Consider the following 19,338-nt stretch of genomic DNA (forward strand, 5'->3'; position numbering starts at 1 on the left):
TGGGTTAGAAGCAGAAGCTCAAACATCAAGCCTATTAACAGGGCTGCACACCTGGATAAATTGGTGGCATCTTCTGCAGCTTTCCCAAGATTTAGTTTTCAGCCCCACTGCCAGCTTCTCCCATCTGAAAGAGGCCAGGTTTTTTTTCTCACCTATTTTTCCCACAAACCCTTGTGTCTCCCTTGGAGGTCAGCCTCATATTTCAAAACAAGTAGCATTTCCACCACCACGGCTTCTTCCTGCTTCTATCAAGGCATCCTTTCAATCTCAGCAGCAAAGTTTAATATAGGTTATAGTGGAGCACACCGAGAAGAGCGGGAACATCTTCTCTGTGAAGGCGATGTTAAAGGTGAAGAGGTGTTGCATGGTGTCAGCGTTGTAAAAGGACACTTCTTCTCCTTCGTAGTCTAAGTAGACTCTAACTTTAAGAAGCTTCTCGTTCAGGAAAAGCGGGGTGCGTTGAGGGGTGGTGACTGCCCAGTATTGCCCCCCATTTTGCTGCAGGGCCCAAATGCCCTCTTCGGGGCAAAACTGAGTCAGCCCTTTCCTTCTCACCGACTCCTTGGCCACGCCAAAGGCCCAGCCATCGGCAGACCCCACCTCCACCTCCCAGTAATGCCGCCCAGACTTGAACCCTTCCGTTGCCAGGACTCGAGAATTGGTGTCAAAGCGTTTGGGGTTGTCAGAAAGGTCTTGCTTGCGGCAGCCCATCCGCACCGTCTTGAGGTCTGGCGAGATGAGTAGGAGATGGTTGGCCGTCTCCGGATCCAGAAGCAAGTCCTCTAAGTTGAAGCACATAGCACTAGGTCAACGATCACAACCAGAGTAATAGCAAGGAAAAGCAGCAGCCAAGAGCGGGTGCAAAGGTCTGTGTGTGAAAATTAGAGGGTTCCCCTTTCTTTTGTTGAGTATTTTGTTTTGTTTTCATTTTTTCTTTTAAATAAAAAGCTATGCCTAGATAAAGTCAGTAAGTAAAAAAAGAATTTCTCTCCTTACCAGGGATAGGGAACTATAGCCCTTTTTCGACCTGTGAACATGTGCCTGGCTCAGGAATTCTGAGAGTTGAAGTTCACAGATCATAAAGGGGCCATCGTTCCCCACCCCTGCTTAGACAAGGCAGACCATTGTAACAGTACTGAGCAATATGTGTATTTTTCACTGAAATCTCTTTGCTTATCTGAACCTATCTGAACACTCCCATCTATTAATTGGACATGATTTGCCTTGTTTATTATACCAGCACCAAAAATTGAATTCTTTTACAGATAGTCCTCACCTTAGGCTCATAATGGAACCTGTCCATTACAACTGTAAGTTGTAAAGGTCATAAAGTGATAATCCATGTGACCGACCCAATTTTATGACCTTTTTTGTGGTGGTCATTAAGCAAATACCACAATTGTAAAGGGAACCCTTGTTTGGCATGGGCTAGTTTTGCCAAAAATTGGAGATAAATGCTGGTTTTCTGCAAAGTTGTCATAAAACACAGTTGTATGACCACTGGGCTCTGCAAATGGCTGTAAATGCAACCACGTGTAATGTGGTTTTGTGAATACAGGGAGGTGGGGATGGAGGGCAGCTGTTGGAACTTCAGAACAGAGATGTAAGTACCCCTGGGAGGTCTGTCATTATTTCAGTCATTAAGTGATCAGTTGTAAGTCAAGGACTACTTGTAGCAAGTACTCCATTATTGAAACATCACTTTTTCTATCTACCTTATTTACTTTCCCATCGAGTCCAGAATAGAAAACCATGAACTGTTATGAATAAGTTCTGCTAAATTAATGGAAAAGCAACATGTCAGAGAGAAAAGTAACATTTAACATAACCTTTAAAAATTGCCCTACTGGGGTAACAGGAAGCGTTGAAAGTCTACGAATACGCATTGCATGCATGATTTTGTCTCTGACCATTTTGTTTGGCTTATAACATTTACCTTTCTCACCTTTCCCCAGTTCATCCCGGAGATGATCTGAAAGAAGACAACACACCTGTCAAGGAGTCAGATCTAAAATGCAACAGAAAGCAGTTTTGTCCAAACACCTTGAACTCAGCAGTCCTCAATCGTATATGCTCTGTATGTCTTACTCTTAAGAATATAGGAACAGCTCCGCTGATTCAGACTCAGCCGTTCAGACAATGGCTAATCAGATGCCTCTGGGCAGGGATCTGACCCTTTCTCTGTAATATAGGTAGACCTCGATTTACCACCACAATTGAGTCCAAAATTTCCACTGCTAAGCAAGACGGTTGTTAAGTGAATTTTGCCCCATTTTGCGACTGTTCTTGGCACAGTTGTTAACTGTATCACTGCAGTTTTAAGTTAGTAACACAGTTGTTAAATGAATCTGGCTTTCCCGTTGACTTTCCTCGTCAGAAGTTCACCAAAGGGGATCACATGACCCCGGGACACCGCAACTGTCATAAATACATGCCAGTTGGAAGAGTCCAAATTTTGATCACATGACCACGACAATGTTGTAATGGTCGTAAGTGTGAAAAATAGTCATAAATCACCAGTTCAATGCCATTATAACTTCAAACAGTCACTAAACATATGATTGTAAGTCAAGGACTATCTGTACTTCCTGGGTATTTGCAGATAAGCTGCCTTCAGCTCAGAGACACGTTGACTCTTCAAGACTAAAGGCCCTTGATACAGTAGACCAGTGGTTCTCAACCTTTCTAATGCTGTGACCCCATAATACAGTTCCCCATGTTGTGGTGACCCCCAATCACTTATACATCACTGGGTGCCAGGGGTGTGGCCAAAGAAAAGGGGGGAAAAATGGTGGATAGCCTTGTTTGGTGACTCCCGTGAAATGGTCGTTTGACCCCAAATGAGGTCCCGACCCACAGGTTGAGAACCACTGCAGTAGACCCATCCTCTATAAATTAGCCAACTCTTCTAAAACTAGCCATTACCATGTTTTGTGGGAATGAATTCCACAGATTGATGAGATCCCCCAGCATCCTAGCAACAGAATATCATTTTCAGTCTGGCCACCATAATATTAGGGATAAAAATTGCTGGCCCATTGCAGGGCCATACTACAATCCCATCTAACTATCAAAGCTTCTTCTTGAACATCACTCTTAAAAGCAGACTACTACATGCTTGAGGAGAATGGTGTGTGGTAAAACTAGATAAGAGGCCTACCCTGTTGTAAAACCTATTAGTAAAGGCATACAGTTGGATGTTAAGTTGGAAGTATAGAATGTTATTACTATTTACTCTACTAATATAATTTATTTCAAAGTACTTTGCTACTAAGATGTATAAAAGGATAGCCTTATCCACTTTTATATCATGCAAAATCTCTAACATAAATATAACATGATTTTATCATACATGTAATTTTCACTCTAGCTTAAGTGTTAAACTTAACTGCAGTTGAGCTAATTAGTTAATTTCCTTTTTTCCAAGCACAGCTATATAATATACGAACAGAGTACAGAGAAGAGCAACTAAGATGATCAGGGGACTGGAGGCTAAAACATACAAGGAATGGTTGCTGGAACTGGGTATGTCTAGTCTAATGAAGAGAAGGACGAGGGGGGACATGATAGCAGTGTTCCAGTATCTCAGGGGCCGCCATAAAGAAGAGGGAGTCAAGCTATTCTCAAAGCATCTGAGGCCAGGACAAGAAGCAATGGAGGGAAACTAACCAAAGAGAGAAGCAACTTAGAACAAAGGAGAAACTTCCTGACAGTTAGAACAATTATAAGGTGACCACCGTCCTCCTTTAGGGAGGACAGTTCTCCTTTTGTAAGTTCTGTCCTCCCTCAAAAAGTGTCCTCCTTCATGTCCTCCTTTTCAATATTTGAAGACTAATCTGCAGGGCTTTTTTTTCCTCATAGAATGCTCAGAACGGCGTTCCGGCACCTTTTTTTGATTTTTTTTTTTCAACTTTAGCATGAGCTGTGCTACTCCCACTATTGGCTTTTGAAAGCCAATAGGAATTGCTGCTGAGCTCGCCAAAACACCCGGCTGGCAAACTTTGCACATGCAGGTTGTCTGTATTATTGTTCCAATGAATAAAATGTTTCTTTTATTTACGATATTTTTTTCTTCAATTTATTTGTGTCCTCCTTTTCATTGTAAAAAAGTTGGTCACCTTAAATTAACAAGGAACAACCTGCCTCCAGAAGCGGTGAATGCTCCAACACTGGAAGTTTTTAAGAAGAGACTGGACAGCCATTTGTCCAAAATGGTGTAGGGTTTCCTGCCTGAGCAGGGGGTTGGACTAGATGACCTCCAAGGTCCCTTCCAACATCATCATCATCATCATCATCATCATTATTATTATTATTATTATTATTATTAAATGAAGGATCAAGTAATTCTTGTTATTCTTTGCCAGCATCAGAGCTTCCATGCCCCGAGTTTCTTTAGATGCTAAAATAATTAGGTTTTCTTGGCAAGTGTTCATTTTCTCTACCTTTGAACTTCTTAAGTGCTCCGTTGAGTGCCACCGTCTTCAGAGAGAAATTTGAGACGTGGCCCTTCATGTCAGAGGAAACTGGAATAGGCTTCTGACATTTAACACTGTCACTTCTAATAAACAAGAAAAAGAAGGATATCAGGACTGATAACTGTATTATCCCAAACTTTCCCTCATCGTTCAGGACAATTGGCAAGTTTGAGGCTTCAGCAGCCTGTTATTTCTCACCTGCGCTTTTGATCTGAGTGAAAATTTAATGGCCAAAGAACAGAAGAAACGTTTGTAATGCACCCAAGCTCTTTGGCTCTAAGTAAATTTCAGATTTTGCATTTCAAAGTAGACAAAAAGACCTTCAGATAGATTCTTCAAGGACCCATTACTGGTTATTTCATACTTCTGGGAAAGAAAGGTTGAAATCATCTCAATTTTAAGTTACCCTTCCCTCAGCTTGGTGTTTGTTTGATTGGCTGATTAAATAACATCAACTTGAGAGTAGATTCCTAGGAATTACATGGACAGATTCTCTCCAGGATGACCCAACCTGGAGCTCTCCAGATACATGAAGACAATTTCCAGAATTTCTTTCCGGTAAAGCCACTTCTGGAAGTTCTAAAACAGTCAGAGAATGCTTGCTTGGGAAGACTCACATATTGTAAGACAACAGTGCAGCCATATTCCAAAAAGTGGGTGGGTCAGGAAAAACCTTTGTATAACAACTTCATGTGAATTTATTTGCAGTCACATGTTTAAACAATTTTCCCAAATTACAGCCTGATGTCAACTTTCATTGGCGTTCTTGAAGCCACATGCTCGGATTTGCATATTTATTTTTATATGAGCAGTGGTGGCGCAGTGGTTAGAATGCAGTATTGCAGGCTAATTCTGTTGACTGCCAGCTGTTCAATTCTGACCGGCTCAGAGTTGACTCAGCCTTCCATCCTTCTGAGGTCGGTAAAATCAGGAGCCAGATTGTTGGGGGGCAATAGGCTGACTCTGTAAAGCGCTTAAAGAGGTAAAGCGGTAATACTGCCGCATACTGCCGCATAGTTCCCAGAGACCGGTGAGGTCCCACAGATTGGGCCTCCTTCAGCCAGACAATGTCAGCTGGCGGGCCCTCGGGGAAGGGCCTTTTCAGTGGTGGCTCCGACCTGGTGGAATCAACTTCCCCCCAAGATTCGAAGTACTCCCACCTTGCCGGCCTTTAAGAAAGCCATTAAAACTCTCCTGTTCCAGCAGGTTGATGTCCCCCGGGGGGTCGGGGGGGTGGGATACGATTGGACATGCTGTATGAATGTACTTATTTATTGTTTTATTGTTATATTGTTTTAATTTTGTACGCCGCCCTGAGTCCCTAGGGATTGGGCGGCATATAAATTTTATTAATAAAATAAATAAATAAAAATAAAATAAAATAAAGCTCTGTGAAGCAATATATAAGTCTGAGTAAGTGCTATTGCTATTGCTTGTGGAGCTAAGGCAAGTTGGGCAACCCTGGTCAAAGCAAAAGTTTTAAACTGGAGCAAACTCAAACTCTCTGAATACATAGAAGTCACTCTTCACATCCCCATATTTCAATCTGGCTCCTGCTAGCTCCACTGCATATATAGATGAAGGAAACTTAAGACTTGCAGAGCAGAAGAGTATCTTATTTCCATACAAATAAGACATCAACAGCCTAGGATTATTAACCCTGATCCAAGGGGGCTGGGACACAGCATGTAATAATAATAATAATAAAGTTGGAACAGCTGTCACTGACTTTTTCATTTGTTCATACACAAATGGAAAGAGGGTGGAAATGCAGCTTCATACCTGGCAATAGTAATTGTCACATCCTACAAGAGAGAGAGAGAGAAAAGAACAGAGGATTAGGGAAAGAGATGTCCTTACCTATTGTACTGCTAACTGGGAATTCCACTCATCAACTACGAGTCTTTTGATGGGGCCACCAAGAAAGGAGACTTGACTGCAATTAACTAAGATCTCAGCCTTCTTTGTATTGGCCCCACAAGCTGTGGAATTCCATCCTCACTGAAGTATAAGTAGTCCTCATTTAGTGACTACAATTGGAACCCACAACTCAGTCGTTAATCAAAGCAGTCACTAAGTGAAACTGCAACAGTGCTTATGAACTTACTTCAGCTTTCCTTTGCTTTACAGATCTGTGAAGATCGTAAATTTACTTTTTCATCAGCCCTAAGTGTGAACAGTTGTTAAACAAGGCCTACCTCTATGATTTTAGCAGTCATTACTTTTAAATGTAGTCTGAAAATTATTATAAAAATTGTATTTTTATAAGCTGGCATTTCTTTCCTCAAGTACTTTTTACATTATGTAGCAATGTATTTTTACTATTCTGATAGCCTGCCTTTATTATTACTGACTTCTAGACCTAATTCATTTTCACTAAAAGGTTGATTTTATTTAGTACTGTAAACCGCTGCAGGCAATTTGAAAAATGAATAAATGATACATTTGCCTTATTTCTCCCTACTACTCGTTTTGTTGCTTTTTGGTATTTGCTTTGAGGAGGACATGTGGCTTAGTCAATTAATCATGAAAAGCTTCCTATAACATCCCTGATAAAGTAGAACCAATTCAGCTTTCTCTGAGTTGTCACGAAATCAGGTGGACATTGAATCTTTCCAGGGAAAAAGCTGCAGAATATTCAATATACCTTCCTCTGCACTTTCCACCACCATCCTTAAGTACAGTAAGATATTAATAGATACCATGTGCACTTAAGGGGACCTTAACCTTAATTTCTCCAGAGCAGCCATCTCCAGAAAAGAATGTGGCAGTCTTTAAATAGTCATAAGAAACTCTATAGTATGGAAACATCAGGTGTAACATGAGAGTAGTGCTCCTGGCAAAAACCTAACGCCAGGGAGAACTACTTTTTTTTTTTCCAAATTTCAAGCGGCAAAGATAGAAGTGTTTATTCAATATAAATACAAACAACCCCAGATCTATATTTAGGAAAGCTGTTGAATTAAAGTCTCCAGCCTGCAGATAAATCTATCAATTCCCAGAACTGTTAAAACATTGGGGGGAAAACTGCCCCTAGTTCATGGACAAATTTAGATCAGTGTTTTTCAATCTTGACAACTTTAAAATGGGTGGACATGCTGGCTGGAAATTCTGGGAGTTGAAGTCCACTCATCTTAAAGTTGCCAAGGTTGAAAAACACTGATTTAAATAAATTAGAAAATACAAGCAATTTTCCCTCTTCCTAAAACATTACCCAAGTAAGCAGACAGTTTCTCTTTTATATACTATTTGATCCCTGTTTACTGATGCATGCAAGTACATAAATGCCGTTTCCTTGATCAGCAGGATTCTATTATACTCTCCTAGAATTGTGTAATTTTTAACCTGGTCAGCTCTACTATGCCGCTGATATAATTTCTGTAAAATTTAAAGTATTTAGGTAGAAAGCAACATGCATATAATTTGCCCCAAACATATCCAGTTGAAAAGACTTCAGATAACATATTAGTAAATCCAACTAGTAATCTCTTTCGTTATTGAAACTAAGCCCTATTAGATTCAGCCACAGAGTGTCTAGCTAGTCACTAAATTGCCTCATTGTTAATATGATTGAGTAAACCATAGCTAAGTTTGCTCAACACCTAGTGAAATGTGCTAAAACAAAAAGATCTGATGTGACACAAAATTCCTACGTTTATCTGTTGTTGAGTTTTACCTTGAGGAAATCAAGCAATGGTTCTTGGATTTTGTCCTCCAGATCAGCAATGAATTTGTTGAGGAGGGAAATTTCCTTGGACAGCTCTGTGATGTTTTCATTCTGTCTTTTCACGATGCCCTTCTCCATCTTGTCCAGCTGTCCAAGGAGAACCTGTTCTTGTTCATGAAGAAACTGGCGTAGCCCTTCAAATTCAGAGAGGACCTTCTGTCTCTCAGTTTCTATGGTTTTCTTTTTAAAAAAGTCATAGAGAGAAAATGAGGAAGAAGAAGACAATTATCCTTCAGGAATTATCACTGGAATAGACTTCCCACTTTAATCACCCACCATGCTTTGCGAACTAATAACAATAGCACTTATATACCTCTTCACAGTGCTTTACAGCCCTCTCTAAGCAGTTTACAGAATCAGCATATTATCCCCAATGATCTGGGTCCTCATTTTACTGACCTAGGAAGAATGAAGGCTGAATCTACCTTGAGCTGGTCAGGATCAAACTGCTGGCAGTCGGTAGAATTAGCCTGCAATACTGCATTCTGACTACTGCACCACCTCAGCTCTATCAATACAGCTGAAGAACATTAGTTTCAGTGAGACTAGCCTAAAACCAGAATACATCAGTCCTCGACTTATGACCACAATTGAGCCGAAAATTTTTATTGCTAAGTGAGACATTTGTTAAGTGACTTTTGCCCCATTTTACAACCTTTCTTTTCACAGTTGTTAAGTAGATCCCTGCAGTTGTTAAGTTAGTAACATAGTTGTTAAGTGAAATCTGGCTTCTCCATTGATTTTGCTTGTCAGAAGTTCGTAAAAGATGATCATGTGACCCCAGGACACTGCAAGCATCATAAATATGTCTCAGTTTCCAAATGTCTGAATTTTGATCACATGACCATGGGTATGCTGCAATGGTCATTAAGTGTGAAAAACGGTCATATATCACTTTTTATTGTTGTAACTTTGAACGGTCAATAAATGAACTATTGTAAGTTGAGGACTATCTGTATTTCCCACTGATGCTAGACTGTGAGATTAGATGACAGGGAAAAACTTCTTGATTAAGGAAGGGAAGAAAATTGGGCTGGTGTAACTTCATCCTTGGGATACCAATGGGGTGATAAAAATTGGCCCCTTGCAAATTTCCTCTTTTCCTCACCTGAATGTAAGAGATTTGCCTTCTGGCTAGGCTCACAATGCCCAGGTTGCAGAGCTATATAATCAGGATATACTGTAGCTGTGCCCCTGTGAAGGATTCTTTTGCGAAATTATGAGTTGTGTGCTGAGCTGTAGAACTTATCTTTAGAAATTCAGACATCAGCTCTAGACTTCAGTATTTTATTTCTTTTATAATCAACCTCTTTATTACTTAATAATAAAATCAGTCATAAATCAAGGACTACCTGTAATACAGTATATGAATGCCCTATAGGTAGAAAATCAAGATATAAATTGAATTCTATAAATAAATGTTTCTCAAAGAAGTCTCCAATCTGATCCTGACGGGAAACTCTCCTACAGGATGTTGATATATTATTCTACTTACATCTTGCTTTTCAAACAACTACTAGGAGCAGATAACATACAGTGGCATGTTTTATTATTCCACCTCAGTATGTGGAAATAGGGACCAGTGCTTCTGAGCATGGAAGTCTCATGCCTGATTTGTGGTTGTAACATTAATAAACTCAAAGGGTTTTAGCCCTTTAAATTCAGAGAGGACCTTTTGATTCTCGGTTTCTGTGGTTTTCTTTTTAAAAAAAGTCAAAGATGACTGAGAATCTCCATAGACATTAATAAATATAATATCCTTCTTGAAGATTTTCTTCAAAAATCTTATTGAGTCACATATCTGCATCTGATTGAACAATGCTGCACAAGCTTGCCAATTTCTGAGTAACAATAAGTACCTACCAGCAATTCTTGGCTCTTCTTGTCATCCTGCGTTTTGAATTCCAAGAGTTCTTGTCTCTCTTTCTTCAAGAAATCCAAGCGAGTCTGTATTTGTTCCTAAGGTCCAAAGTATACAGTTAGGTTTTTTTAAAAAAAGGCTTTAACAATTTTGAGGCAATCAAGATTTGTCCTGCTGAGAAGATTCCATGCATCCACAGGAAAAAATATGAGTCTGTGAAAAATGAATGTTAGGAAGCCCCTAGCTGTAATGGTTTATATGCCATTACATCAACTATTAAATGTCATATTATGGCATATTCTTATTTATTGTATAACATTTTACTATTATTTCAGTGTATTGTGGTAAGCCGCTATGAGTCAAAGGAAGGAAGGAAGGAAGGAAGGAAGACATTGCCATGGTCTTTGCTATATTGAAATATAAACATAATTTCTATAGAATTCATATTCTAAATGACTTGTAGTGAAACAATTCAGTGGCCAAATCTTCTTGGATGTTGTAATACAGGGGTCCCCAAATCCTGGGCTGAGGCCTACTATCAGGCCGTGGCCAGTCCAGAACTAGGCCCTACGAGTAGCTGGCCAGCACACAGGCATACATGTAATTTGACTTGCGTAAGCAGTGGGCTAGCATGCATGCATGTGCAGCTCAATTTGCATGAGCGGAGAGCCAGCATGGCCCACCATTTGTATGGCTGATCCCCTCTTCCTCTCCTGCCACCAGGCTGCCAAGCTGTAAATGCTGGGGACCACTGTTTTATATATAGATAGAGCTATTATTTTACCTATAGAAGAGCTCAGGTGCAATCTTAGTGATTTCCAAGGAAAATATTTGTGCAGGAAACTCACAAGAGCCACAGTAGGAAGTGTAATGAATAGGTTTATCTAAGATGGGCTCTACTCTGACTTGGCATAAGGCAGTTGCACACAAATTTGAGTAGAGTTGACTTGCTATAGGACACTTTATAATGAAAAAGAGTTGAACTGGGATTGGACCCAGACATCAAAAATAATATAGGTTGTGTGTGCCCAGTATGCTTAAATAAATTTGTAGTGAAATTTCTGCATCACACAAGCTTCAAAACCTAGTCTGTTTGATCACAACCCTCATCAAATCCAACACCTCTCAGCAGAAATTAAGGTTTTTATAGCTTGGTGATCTGGAAGGCACTGAAATGGGGAAGGCTGATTTAAAGCATAAGCCTGCCTTAAATCACTAATCTTCTCTATGCTACAGAGACTAAGGTTGGATATCTGTACCTGGAGGCAAATGTAGACATTTGAAATTCATTTTCTAAGATGGCTGCCTTAAAGTAAAAGTAAAAAAAAATAGGAGGAGATCCAGTTGACTGATCTTTCTTACTGTGGTGATTTAATTGGTGCTTTCTAGCTAGAGAGAGGAATGGGGAAGGGATTCCCTGGGCTTTGAAATGGAAGAAGAGAGAGGAAGTACACAAGTTTGCTCCCAGAGGAATAATTATTCCTGAAAGGATGATGTAGGTAGCCAGCTGCAAGAGTCTCTATTAGAGTGAAAAGATTCTCCTCCTCGCCAGATCTCAGGAAGACTCTTAGAAACAAAATTAAGGACTCTCCACGTATAGATAGATTCTAAATGAGGAATAGTTGAGCTGCCCAAATTATGGAAACCATCTTTCTTCTCAATGAATCTTGCTAAACAGACTCTCTACAAAGTGCAGATAGTCCTCAACTGACAACAGTTTAATGACCATTCAGAGTTACAACATCACTGAAGAAAGTGGCTTATGGCTATTTTTCACACTTACAACCGTTGCAGCATCCCCATGATCATGTGATCAACATTCAGATGCTTGGCAACTGACATGTACTTATGACAGTTGCAGTATCCCAGGGTCATGTGATCACCTTTTGCCCCCCTCTCACAAGCAAAGTCAATGGGGAAGCCAGATTCACTTAACAACTATGTTACTAACTTAACAACTGCAGTCATTCACTTAATAACTGTGGCAAGAAAAGTCATAAAATGGGCAAAGTTCATTTAACTACTGTCTCGGCTCAATTGTGGCCATAAGTCCAGGACTATCTATACCAGGGGTAGTCAACCTTGGCTCTTTTATGACTCGGGACTTCAATTCCCAGAATTCCTGAGCCAGCTTAGCTTAGCTGGCTCAGGAATTCTGGGAGTTGAAGTCCACGAGTCATAAAAGAGCCAAGGTTGACTACCCCTGATCTATACATTTCTTCATAGGACATTTGTAGAAAAAGAAAGATTGCAGAATATAATGCGAAGGCCCTCAAGCTTACATATGAAATTAGTTTCTCATTTCTTCTCAGGAGTGTATCAGCTCATCTGCTCTTATCATCTCATCAGTTGCAGTTTCTATTTTTAACTGGATATCTGCACCAGAGTCATAAAGAACATGCCTGGCTTCTGCTATCCAGAGAATCAGTGTCAGTCTGAGATCTTGTGCCAACTTTGGGAAGGTTTCCTTCCAGAAATAGATAAGGAATTTGGTTCTTCACTTAACCATTTCTTGCCTGGCATGGACTGTCTCAATGACTACAGTTTGCAATCAGCCCATCTGGCAATTCCTATTTTGTTATTCCCAAATCATTTACTCCAAATGGAGATTAGAACTCATCTGTAGGCAGCTTTAGAAATTTATATATTAAAATTGCAGGCTTCATCTTTTGTTACTAACTTACTTTCTCTACATTATTTAAAAATGTATTACTTTCAATAACTATTAAAGAATTGGGGGACAAGAAAGGCAGAACCATGGCACAGCTTTATTTATCCTGGTGGCATAAATTATTCCCTTCCTCCCTCCCTCCCTTCCTTCCTTCTTTCTAAACTGTGATTATAGCCATTGGGTCAAAACAGGATGTTTTTTTTTGACTTTAACGCTTAAAAGCCAATTTGAATGTTTTCAGGTGATTTTAGTAATCCTGCTAAATGGAGTAAGGCAGTAGTTCTCAACTTTTTCACTACCATGGACCCCTTTAAATACCATTTGTGGCTATGGAACATGGCCATGAACCACCAACATTTAAATTATAAGATTTCTTTTCTTCTTCTTTTTTTAAAAATATTTTATTAGTTTTTTAATTTTTAAGAAAAAGTACTCAGGACATACCGTGGTGTTTGGGTAATCAGACATTCCAAAGTAAAAACATAAATAAACAACTCAATACATTCACTGTCTCCTCTCTATTTCCCTCAAATAACATAATACGTTTAAAATATTCCATTTCTAAATTAAATTTCTATTACTACTAAACCTGTTTTAAAACTTTATCAGTTTACAATTACCAAAATCAAATTTCATTTTAACTCAGCAAGTTATCAATTCAGGTATCCCTTCCAGATATATTCTTGTTCTTAATTTTTCTCATCCCTCCTTTTATCACCAATCTCATTTATTTCTTCTTCCATTACACAATAGCTATCTTAATTAAAAAATAATGTTAATTCACTTCAATTCATTACAGAAACTTCAAATTTCATCCAATTGATTGTCATACCTTATCACATCTATGTTATTGTACAAAAAAAATCATCTAAGTTAAAACACTCCATTAATTATTAAAACCATCCCAATCTAAAAAATCAACATTTTTTTCAATTCCAATACATAATTTTCATCAAAATAAATCTGTTATTCCAAAAAGTATTCTTAATCTATTTAAAATATCTTTAAATTATAAGATTTCTTCAAGCTTTTGCAGATCCCTGTGATGACATCATGCCCCAGCCAGGAGTCCATGGACCACAGGTTGAGAACCACTGAAGTAAGGAATGAGTATATTGACAATACAAGGTAGTCATTGCTACTGTAGGGAAGAACCTTGTGATATTTTTTGAGATGAACAAATGTACTACTGTGCAAGATTTCATGAACCTCAGTCCATATGGAATAATATATATATGTATGAAACTTTAAGACTGTACAAGCGTCTACCCTGATTTTCATGCAAGGGAGTAAAAAGGTTATCTCTCTGGGAGCAAATGTTCACAAAGTGTTATTTTTGTTACTATTTTGTTTACCATTGGAGAACAGAAAAAATGGAAATGGAAAACTGTGGAAAATGAAAAATGGAAAACTGGGTTTGGTCTTCAACTGTAAATAAAAATTTTGAATGGAAAACATACCTAATCTTTGTGCTTTAAGGCGCAATCAGCTCCTCTCTTTGTCCTCTGTCTAAAAAGGGTTGAGGAAAAGTCCTGCCCATTCGGTATGGGGATATCCAGGGAGCTAAATCTGCTCCTCCCCCTGAAAAGCCCAACTCACAACATCCAGGACCTGGTGTCCTGCGAGGTTTCCCTGTCCAGTCAGCCTGCAGAACCTCTGCTTGACCCAGGTGGCAGACTGAGCAGCCTCAGCTCTTCTGACCCTCAGGGGTTTTGGTGGGCTTTGCTGACCTCTTCCCTCCACCACCCCCTGCAACTTTTAACCCTATAAAGCAGTGTTTCTCAACCTTGACAATTTTAAGGCATGTGGACTTCAACTCCCAGAATTCCACAGCCAGCATTGCTGGCTGTGGAATTCTGGGAGTTGAAGTCCACATGCCTTAAAATTGTCAAGGTTGAGAAACACTGCTATAAAGGGAAATATATGGGCAGGAACGAGCCAAAGACCTCCTGTGAGGTTCAATCCTTGGAAGAGAATGATCCAGGGGCCATTCGTTTTGCCCAGTGCTGAAGACTAAAACAATTCCATTACTTTTCAATAGACATGATTGAACCTGGCTTAATTTGGAACGAAACCTAGGGACAGCTATGGAACTTAATTCCAGGTGGGAATCATACTGTATAACCCCTGCCCACCCAAGGAGGCCTCATGTATAGAGTTTTATACGGGATCCAAGTGAATCTATTCTCCATTTGAAATCTTCTTGGTTTTCCCATCACAGGAGTACAGTGATTGAACTTTTGGAAAGGAACCGCCAAGATAATGATCTAAATCCCAACTGCAACCACAGTGACTTTTCCAGCCATTATTATATTTCAGGCCACCATTCTGGGTTGCTGCTTTTGGGTCAAATCCCCATGTATCCTCCCTTAAGCTTTTAGAAGAGATATTAATGGAAGAAATCAAAAGGAAATACAGAAAGGTTAGCAATGATTTTTTTTATAGGTAATATTTGGAAGTTTTGTGCATACCATTATTTTTTCTCAAGATTGCTTCCCTTCTACTGGATTTTTTTTTCTGGGAAAGTTAAGGAACATAGAAAGACTGTTGATGTTTGCATAACATAGACTAAAATAGGATTTTCTGGTTCAGCAGATGTAAGAAGCTAGCCATTGGCTTGGCTGCATGTTGGATGAAACAAGACATCCATCCCATTAAACCAGAGCATGTACTGGGAATATAGCAGGTTTAGGGTTAAGCGTGATGTCTGAACCTACGGTAGCTGTTGAGTCAACTCTCAGCATGTTATTGTTGACTCAGGCATTCAATAACTCCTCAAGGTTATAGCGATGGGCTTGGAGATCCCTGGAACTGAATGAGGACCTACTCCATGGAAGCTCATGCCCAGCCTCTTGGTAGTTTTCAGCAAAGAACAGGTACAATGTGGAAAGGCTTTCGAGACAGGTAGACTTGAGACATTTGTAAAACTGAGAAGAATATCAGTGCAACACACGGATAGGTGCATACCTTGTATTCCTGGGCTGCCTCTTCTACAGGCACCACTGCATGAGGTCGGTGGTCCCGAGACCGGTCACACACCACACAAATGGTCTTCTGATCATCTTTGCAGTAAAGCTTCAGGGCTTCCTTATGCTTCTCACAGATCCTGTCCTCCTCAAGGCCTCTCCCACCATGCAGGATGAACTGGCTGATGATCTCAGACATGTTGGCCAGTTGTCGGTTGGGCCTGAGGCTTTTCTCCTTGAATACTTCCCTGCACTGGGGGCAAGGGAAGTCCACCTCCAGGCTCTTCCAGCTCTTGGTGATACAAGCCCGGCAGAAATTGTGCCCACATTGGATGGACACAGGGTCTTTGAAATATTCCAGGCAAACCGAGCAAGTGGCTTCATCTTGAAGGTTTCCTGGGAGGAGGACGGCAGCCATGGCTCCACCAATATTCCCTTCTCCTTCTCTTTCTGCTTTCACTGCAGCATACAGAGCACGAATGCTGGGCACAAAACCCAGGGCAGGGGTTTCTGTGCCAGAAGCCAGCTGGTGTTGCAAGGTCATCTCTGAAGCTTCTGGTTTCTTACTTGGCAATGAGTCAGCTCCTGGACAAGATGAGAAATGCTAAGGGTTCTTCAGAGTTTAGAACAGAAGGAAAACCAGAGCAGGGGTTTTCATTAGGTTTCGTTTCCAGATTCCACATGACTCATATTGTTTTTCAGTCCAGGATGACAGCAGAGGTTAATTTTTAACATTAGTGCTGAGAAGCTTCAGTTGGCTAACAAAGTCGTTCCTTTTGACCTAGAAACTGATCCTGCTAACCCACTTGAATAAACTTCATTTTTAATAACCAGCAATTGGGGAAGATCCAGAAAAAATCACCACAGTCACCAAACAACCTGATTTTGCACTGATTTTAAATTTATGACATTTTAAGATAATTGCAATACAAGTATAGGCAAAGCAGGAGGAAAAACTCCTGGATGTCCTTGTTCATGCAACAATGTTTACTGCCCCCTATTAATAGGGAAGCTTATGCATTGCTATGACAATGTTTTGAAGTGTCGAAAAACATTCTGCACATCCTCAGATGCACCAGTTTCTAATTCTTTAAATTCAAGAACTGGGTCTAACACAGACATGTCAAACACAAGGCCCGGGGGCCGGATGCGGCCCGCAAAGCGGTTTCATGTGGCCCGCGAAGCCATCGTGGAAACAGTGAGGGAATGGCCCCCGCTGCCTTGGCCCTGGCCCAGGCCGGCCAGGAGCCAATGTACAATTTTGTGGTGGCCATCTACGCTGAAACGCAGTCAGTCTTAGCTCCACAAGGCTGTCTGGAAACAGCGAGGAGCCAGCCCCTGCCGCGTCGGCCCCGTCCCCTGGGTGCACGCTGGGGAGGTGTCACCCTTTGTGAGGAATGAAGAAATGCACCATTTGCTGGCCACTTCCAGGCAATGGTGCATTTCTTCATTCCTCACAAAGGGTGACACCTCCCCAGCTGCATTTCTTGCCTGTTTTTCTCCCTCCCTCCCTCACCTCAAATATTTTCCCACCACTCTGTTCTTAGGAAGGAAGGAAGGAAAGAAAGAAGGAAAGAAGGAGAGGAAGGATCTCAGGGAAGTCCTGCCTTAGTCCTGCCCTGCTGCCCTTTCACCATCCCCTTGCCCCCTCCTCCTGGCCTATCCTGGGGGTCTCCCATCCTATTGCTAAGGAAGCTTTGGATACAAAGCTGGGTCTCCTTCCATGGAAAAGGAATGGGCCTCCCTCTGACTTTGCCCTCATACCTATCATGAATAACCTGACTAAGGAGAGCAAGCACAGCAGCAACAGCCTTGAGGAGGAGGTAAGTGCAGCTGGACACCCCCTTGGGGAAGTGAGATTGGGCTTGGTGCCATGGGTGCTCGAGGGCTAGGCTGGGCGTTTGACCTCTGCTGCCCAGGGCTCTGGGCAGCCTGCACCACCATCCAGCCCCTCACGCATGGCCTGAGAGGAACAGTGAGGCTCCTCAATAGACCATGCCTTGGCACTTGCCCCCGTCCCACCCCCTTCTGCCAGAGACCCTCAGATCTATCCCACTCCTGCCCAGGCCCCCACAGGCACCCTTAATGCAAACGATGTAGAGCTGGCCACGCTCACCCAGTAGGCCACACTCACTCCAGCCACGCCCACCCAGTAGGCCGCACCCACCCTGGCCACACCTACCCAGCCCCCCCCCCTCCACAACCACAATGCAGATGTGGCCCTCAATGAAAATTGAGTTTTACACCCCTGGTCTAACAATTGTTTAAGCTGGAAGTATGACAATTAGTAGAAAAATAATTAAATTGTGATACATTGACTAGACTGTTTAGACCAGTGTTTCTCAACCTCAGCAGTTTTAAGCTATGGGATTTTCAATTCCCAGAATTCCCCAGCCAGCAGGCGGCTCAGATTTCCTTTGTAACAACAGCGCCCTCTGTTCATGTCCATCTTTTATATATGCTTTAATTGTGTTTGCCAATGAAATTGTGTTCACTAATGTCACAATTTTTCTGATTGTGAACATTTAAAACTCACTGTGATCAAATCCCTGTGCTTCCTGTGGAAACTTTAGATTAGAACCAAGTGCCCTTTGTTCTGTACAGATTAAAGCAATTAAAGAGATTTTCCAACTTGTGTGCTTGATTGGTTTTATATGCCAGGCATAAATGAAAACACTGTCTCCTGGGACAACATTTCTTTTGAATCTACATTCTCTTTCTCTTGCTGAGTGGTGCCCTTTCCCTGCTGCCATTTTTTCCCCATTACTATTTCCCCAAATAGTTTGGTATAGTAGGTAAGGCATCAGGGAGAAACTGGGAGATGTATGCACACAGCCAGCTGCCTAGCCTTGGGCTGGTCACCCTCCCTCAGCCCCAGGAAGAAGATAAGGGCAAACCACTTCTGAAAACATGCCAAGAAAATTGCAGGGTCTTATTCAGGCAGTTGCCAGGAGCCAAGGCTGCCTCAAATGCACAACATATGTTACTGATCATTATTGATATTTAGAATATAGAGATGGAAGGGATCTTGGAGGTCATCTAGTCCAACCCCCTGCTCAAGCAGGAAACCTTATACCATTTCGGACAAATGGCTGTCCAACCTCTTCTTGAAAGCCTCCAGCGATGGGGCACCCCAACTTCTGAAGACCAGTAATTCCACTGATTGTCCTTACTGACAGGAAATTTCTCCTAAGTTCTAGGTTGGATCTTTCCTTGATAAGTTTTCGTTGCTTCTTGTCCTGCTTTCAGGCGCTTTGGAGAATAGCTTGACTCCCTCTTCTTTGTGGCAGCCCCTGAGATATTGGAACACTGCTATCAAGTCAGCCCTCGTCCTTCTCTTCATTAAACTAAACATACCCAATTCCTGCAACCATTCATGTTTTAGCCTCCAGTTCCCTAATCATGTCACTCTTCTCTGCACTTTCTAGTATCTCAACATCTTTCTTATATAATTTTTCAATTTTGTGACATTTTGTTTTCATATCTTGTTATGCACATTTCCCTTTAAGATAATCATTTTTTATTTGCAGAGTGCATTTGATAAATTAACTTATCTCCCAGTTTTTTTTTAATGAATCTATAGGCCAATATTCTCAACACAGCCAGCAGGGGGCACTGGAACTCCAGGATCTTGGACT

General features: G+C 41.1%; 1 protein-coding gene across 3 annotated transcripts in view; it reads right to left on the bottom strand.

Annotated features, from left to right (window-relative positions):
• Nucleotides 1–16,368, bottom strand: part of LOC120315943 (E3 ubiquitin-protein ligase TRIM7-like) — a 17,864-nt gene extending 1,496 nt beyond the window's left edge. Inside the window, exons 1-7 of one of the 3 annotated variants that reach the window (XM_039361009.1) lie at nucleotides 15,702–16,368; nucleotides 10,066–10,161; nucleotides 8,152–8,382; nucleotides 6,258–6,280; nucleotides 4,443–4,558; nucleotides 1,937–1,972; nucleotides 1–782 (exon numbers count right to left, since the gene is read on the bottom strand). The exon at nucleotides 1–782 is cut by the window's left edge and continues 1,496 nt beyond it. In XM_039361009.1, the coding sequence (XP_039216943.1) occupies nucleotides 268–782; nucleotides 1,937–1,972; nucleotides 4,443–4,558; nucleotides 6,258–6,280; nucleotides 8,152–8,382; nucleotides 10,066–10,161; nucleotides 15,702–16,244 (1,560 nt within the window). In that variant the 5' untranslated portion in view covers nucleotides 16,245–16,368 and the 3' untranslated portion in view covers nucleotides 1–267. The remainder of the gene's footprint in view (nucleotides 783–1,936; nucleotides 1,973–4,442; nucleotides 4,559–6,257; nucleotides 6,281–8,151; nucleotides 8,383–10,065; nucleotides 10,162–15,701) is intronic. The other 2 variants (XM_039361011.1, XM_039361010.1) reach the window with 2 other exon arrangements.
• Nucleotides 16,369–19,338: the final 2,970 nt, after the last annotated feature.

This window comes from Crotalus tigris, unplaced genomic scaffold, assembly GCF_016545835.1.
Source record: "Crotalus tigris isolate CLP2741 ecotype Arizona unplaced genomic scaffold, ASM1654583v1 scf7180000019189.1338056, whole genome shotgun sequence".
In the NCBI taxonomy this organism is placed as follows: domain Eukaryota; kingdom Metazoa; phylum Chordata; class Lepidosauria; order Squamata; family Viperidae; genus Crotalus; species Crotalus tigris.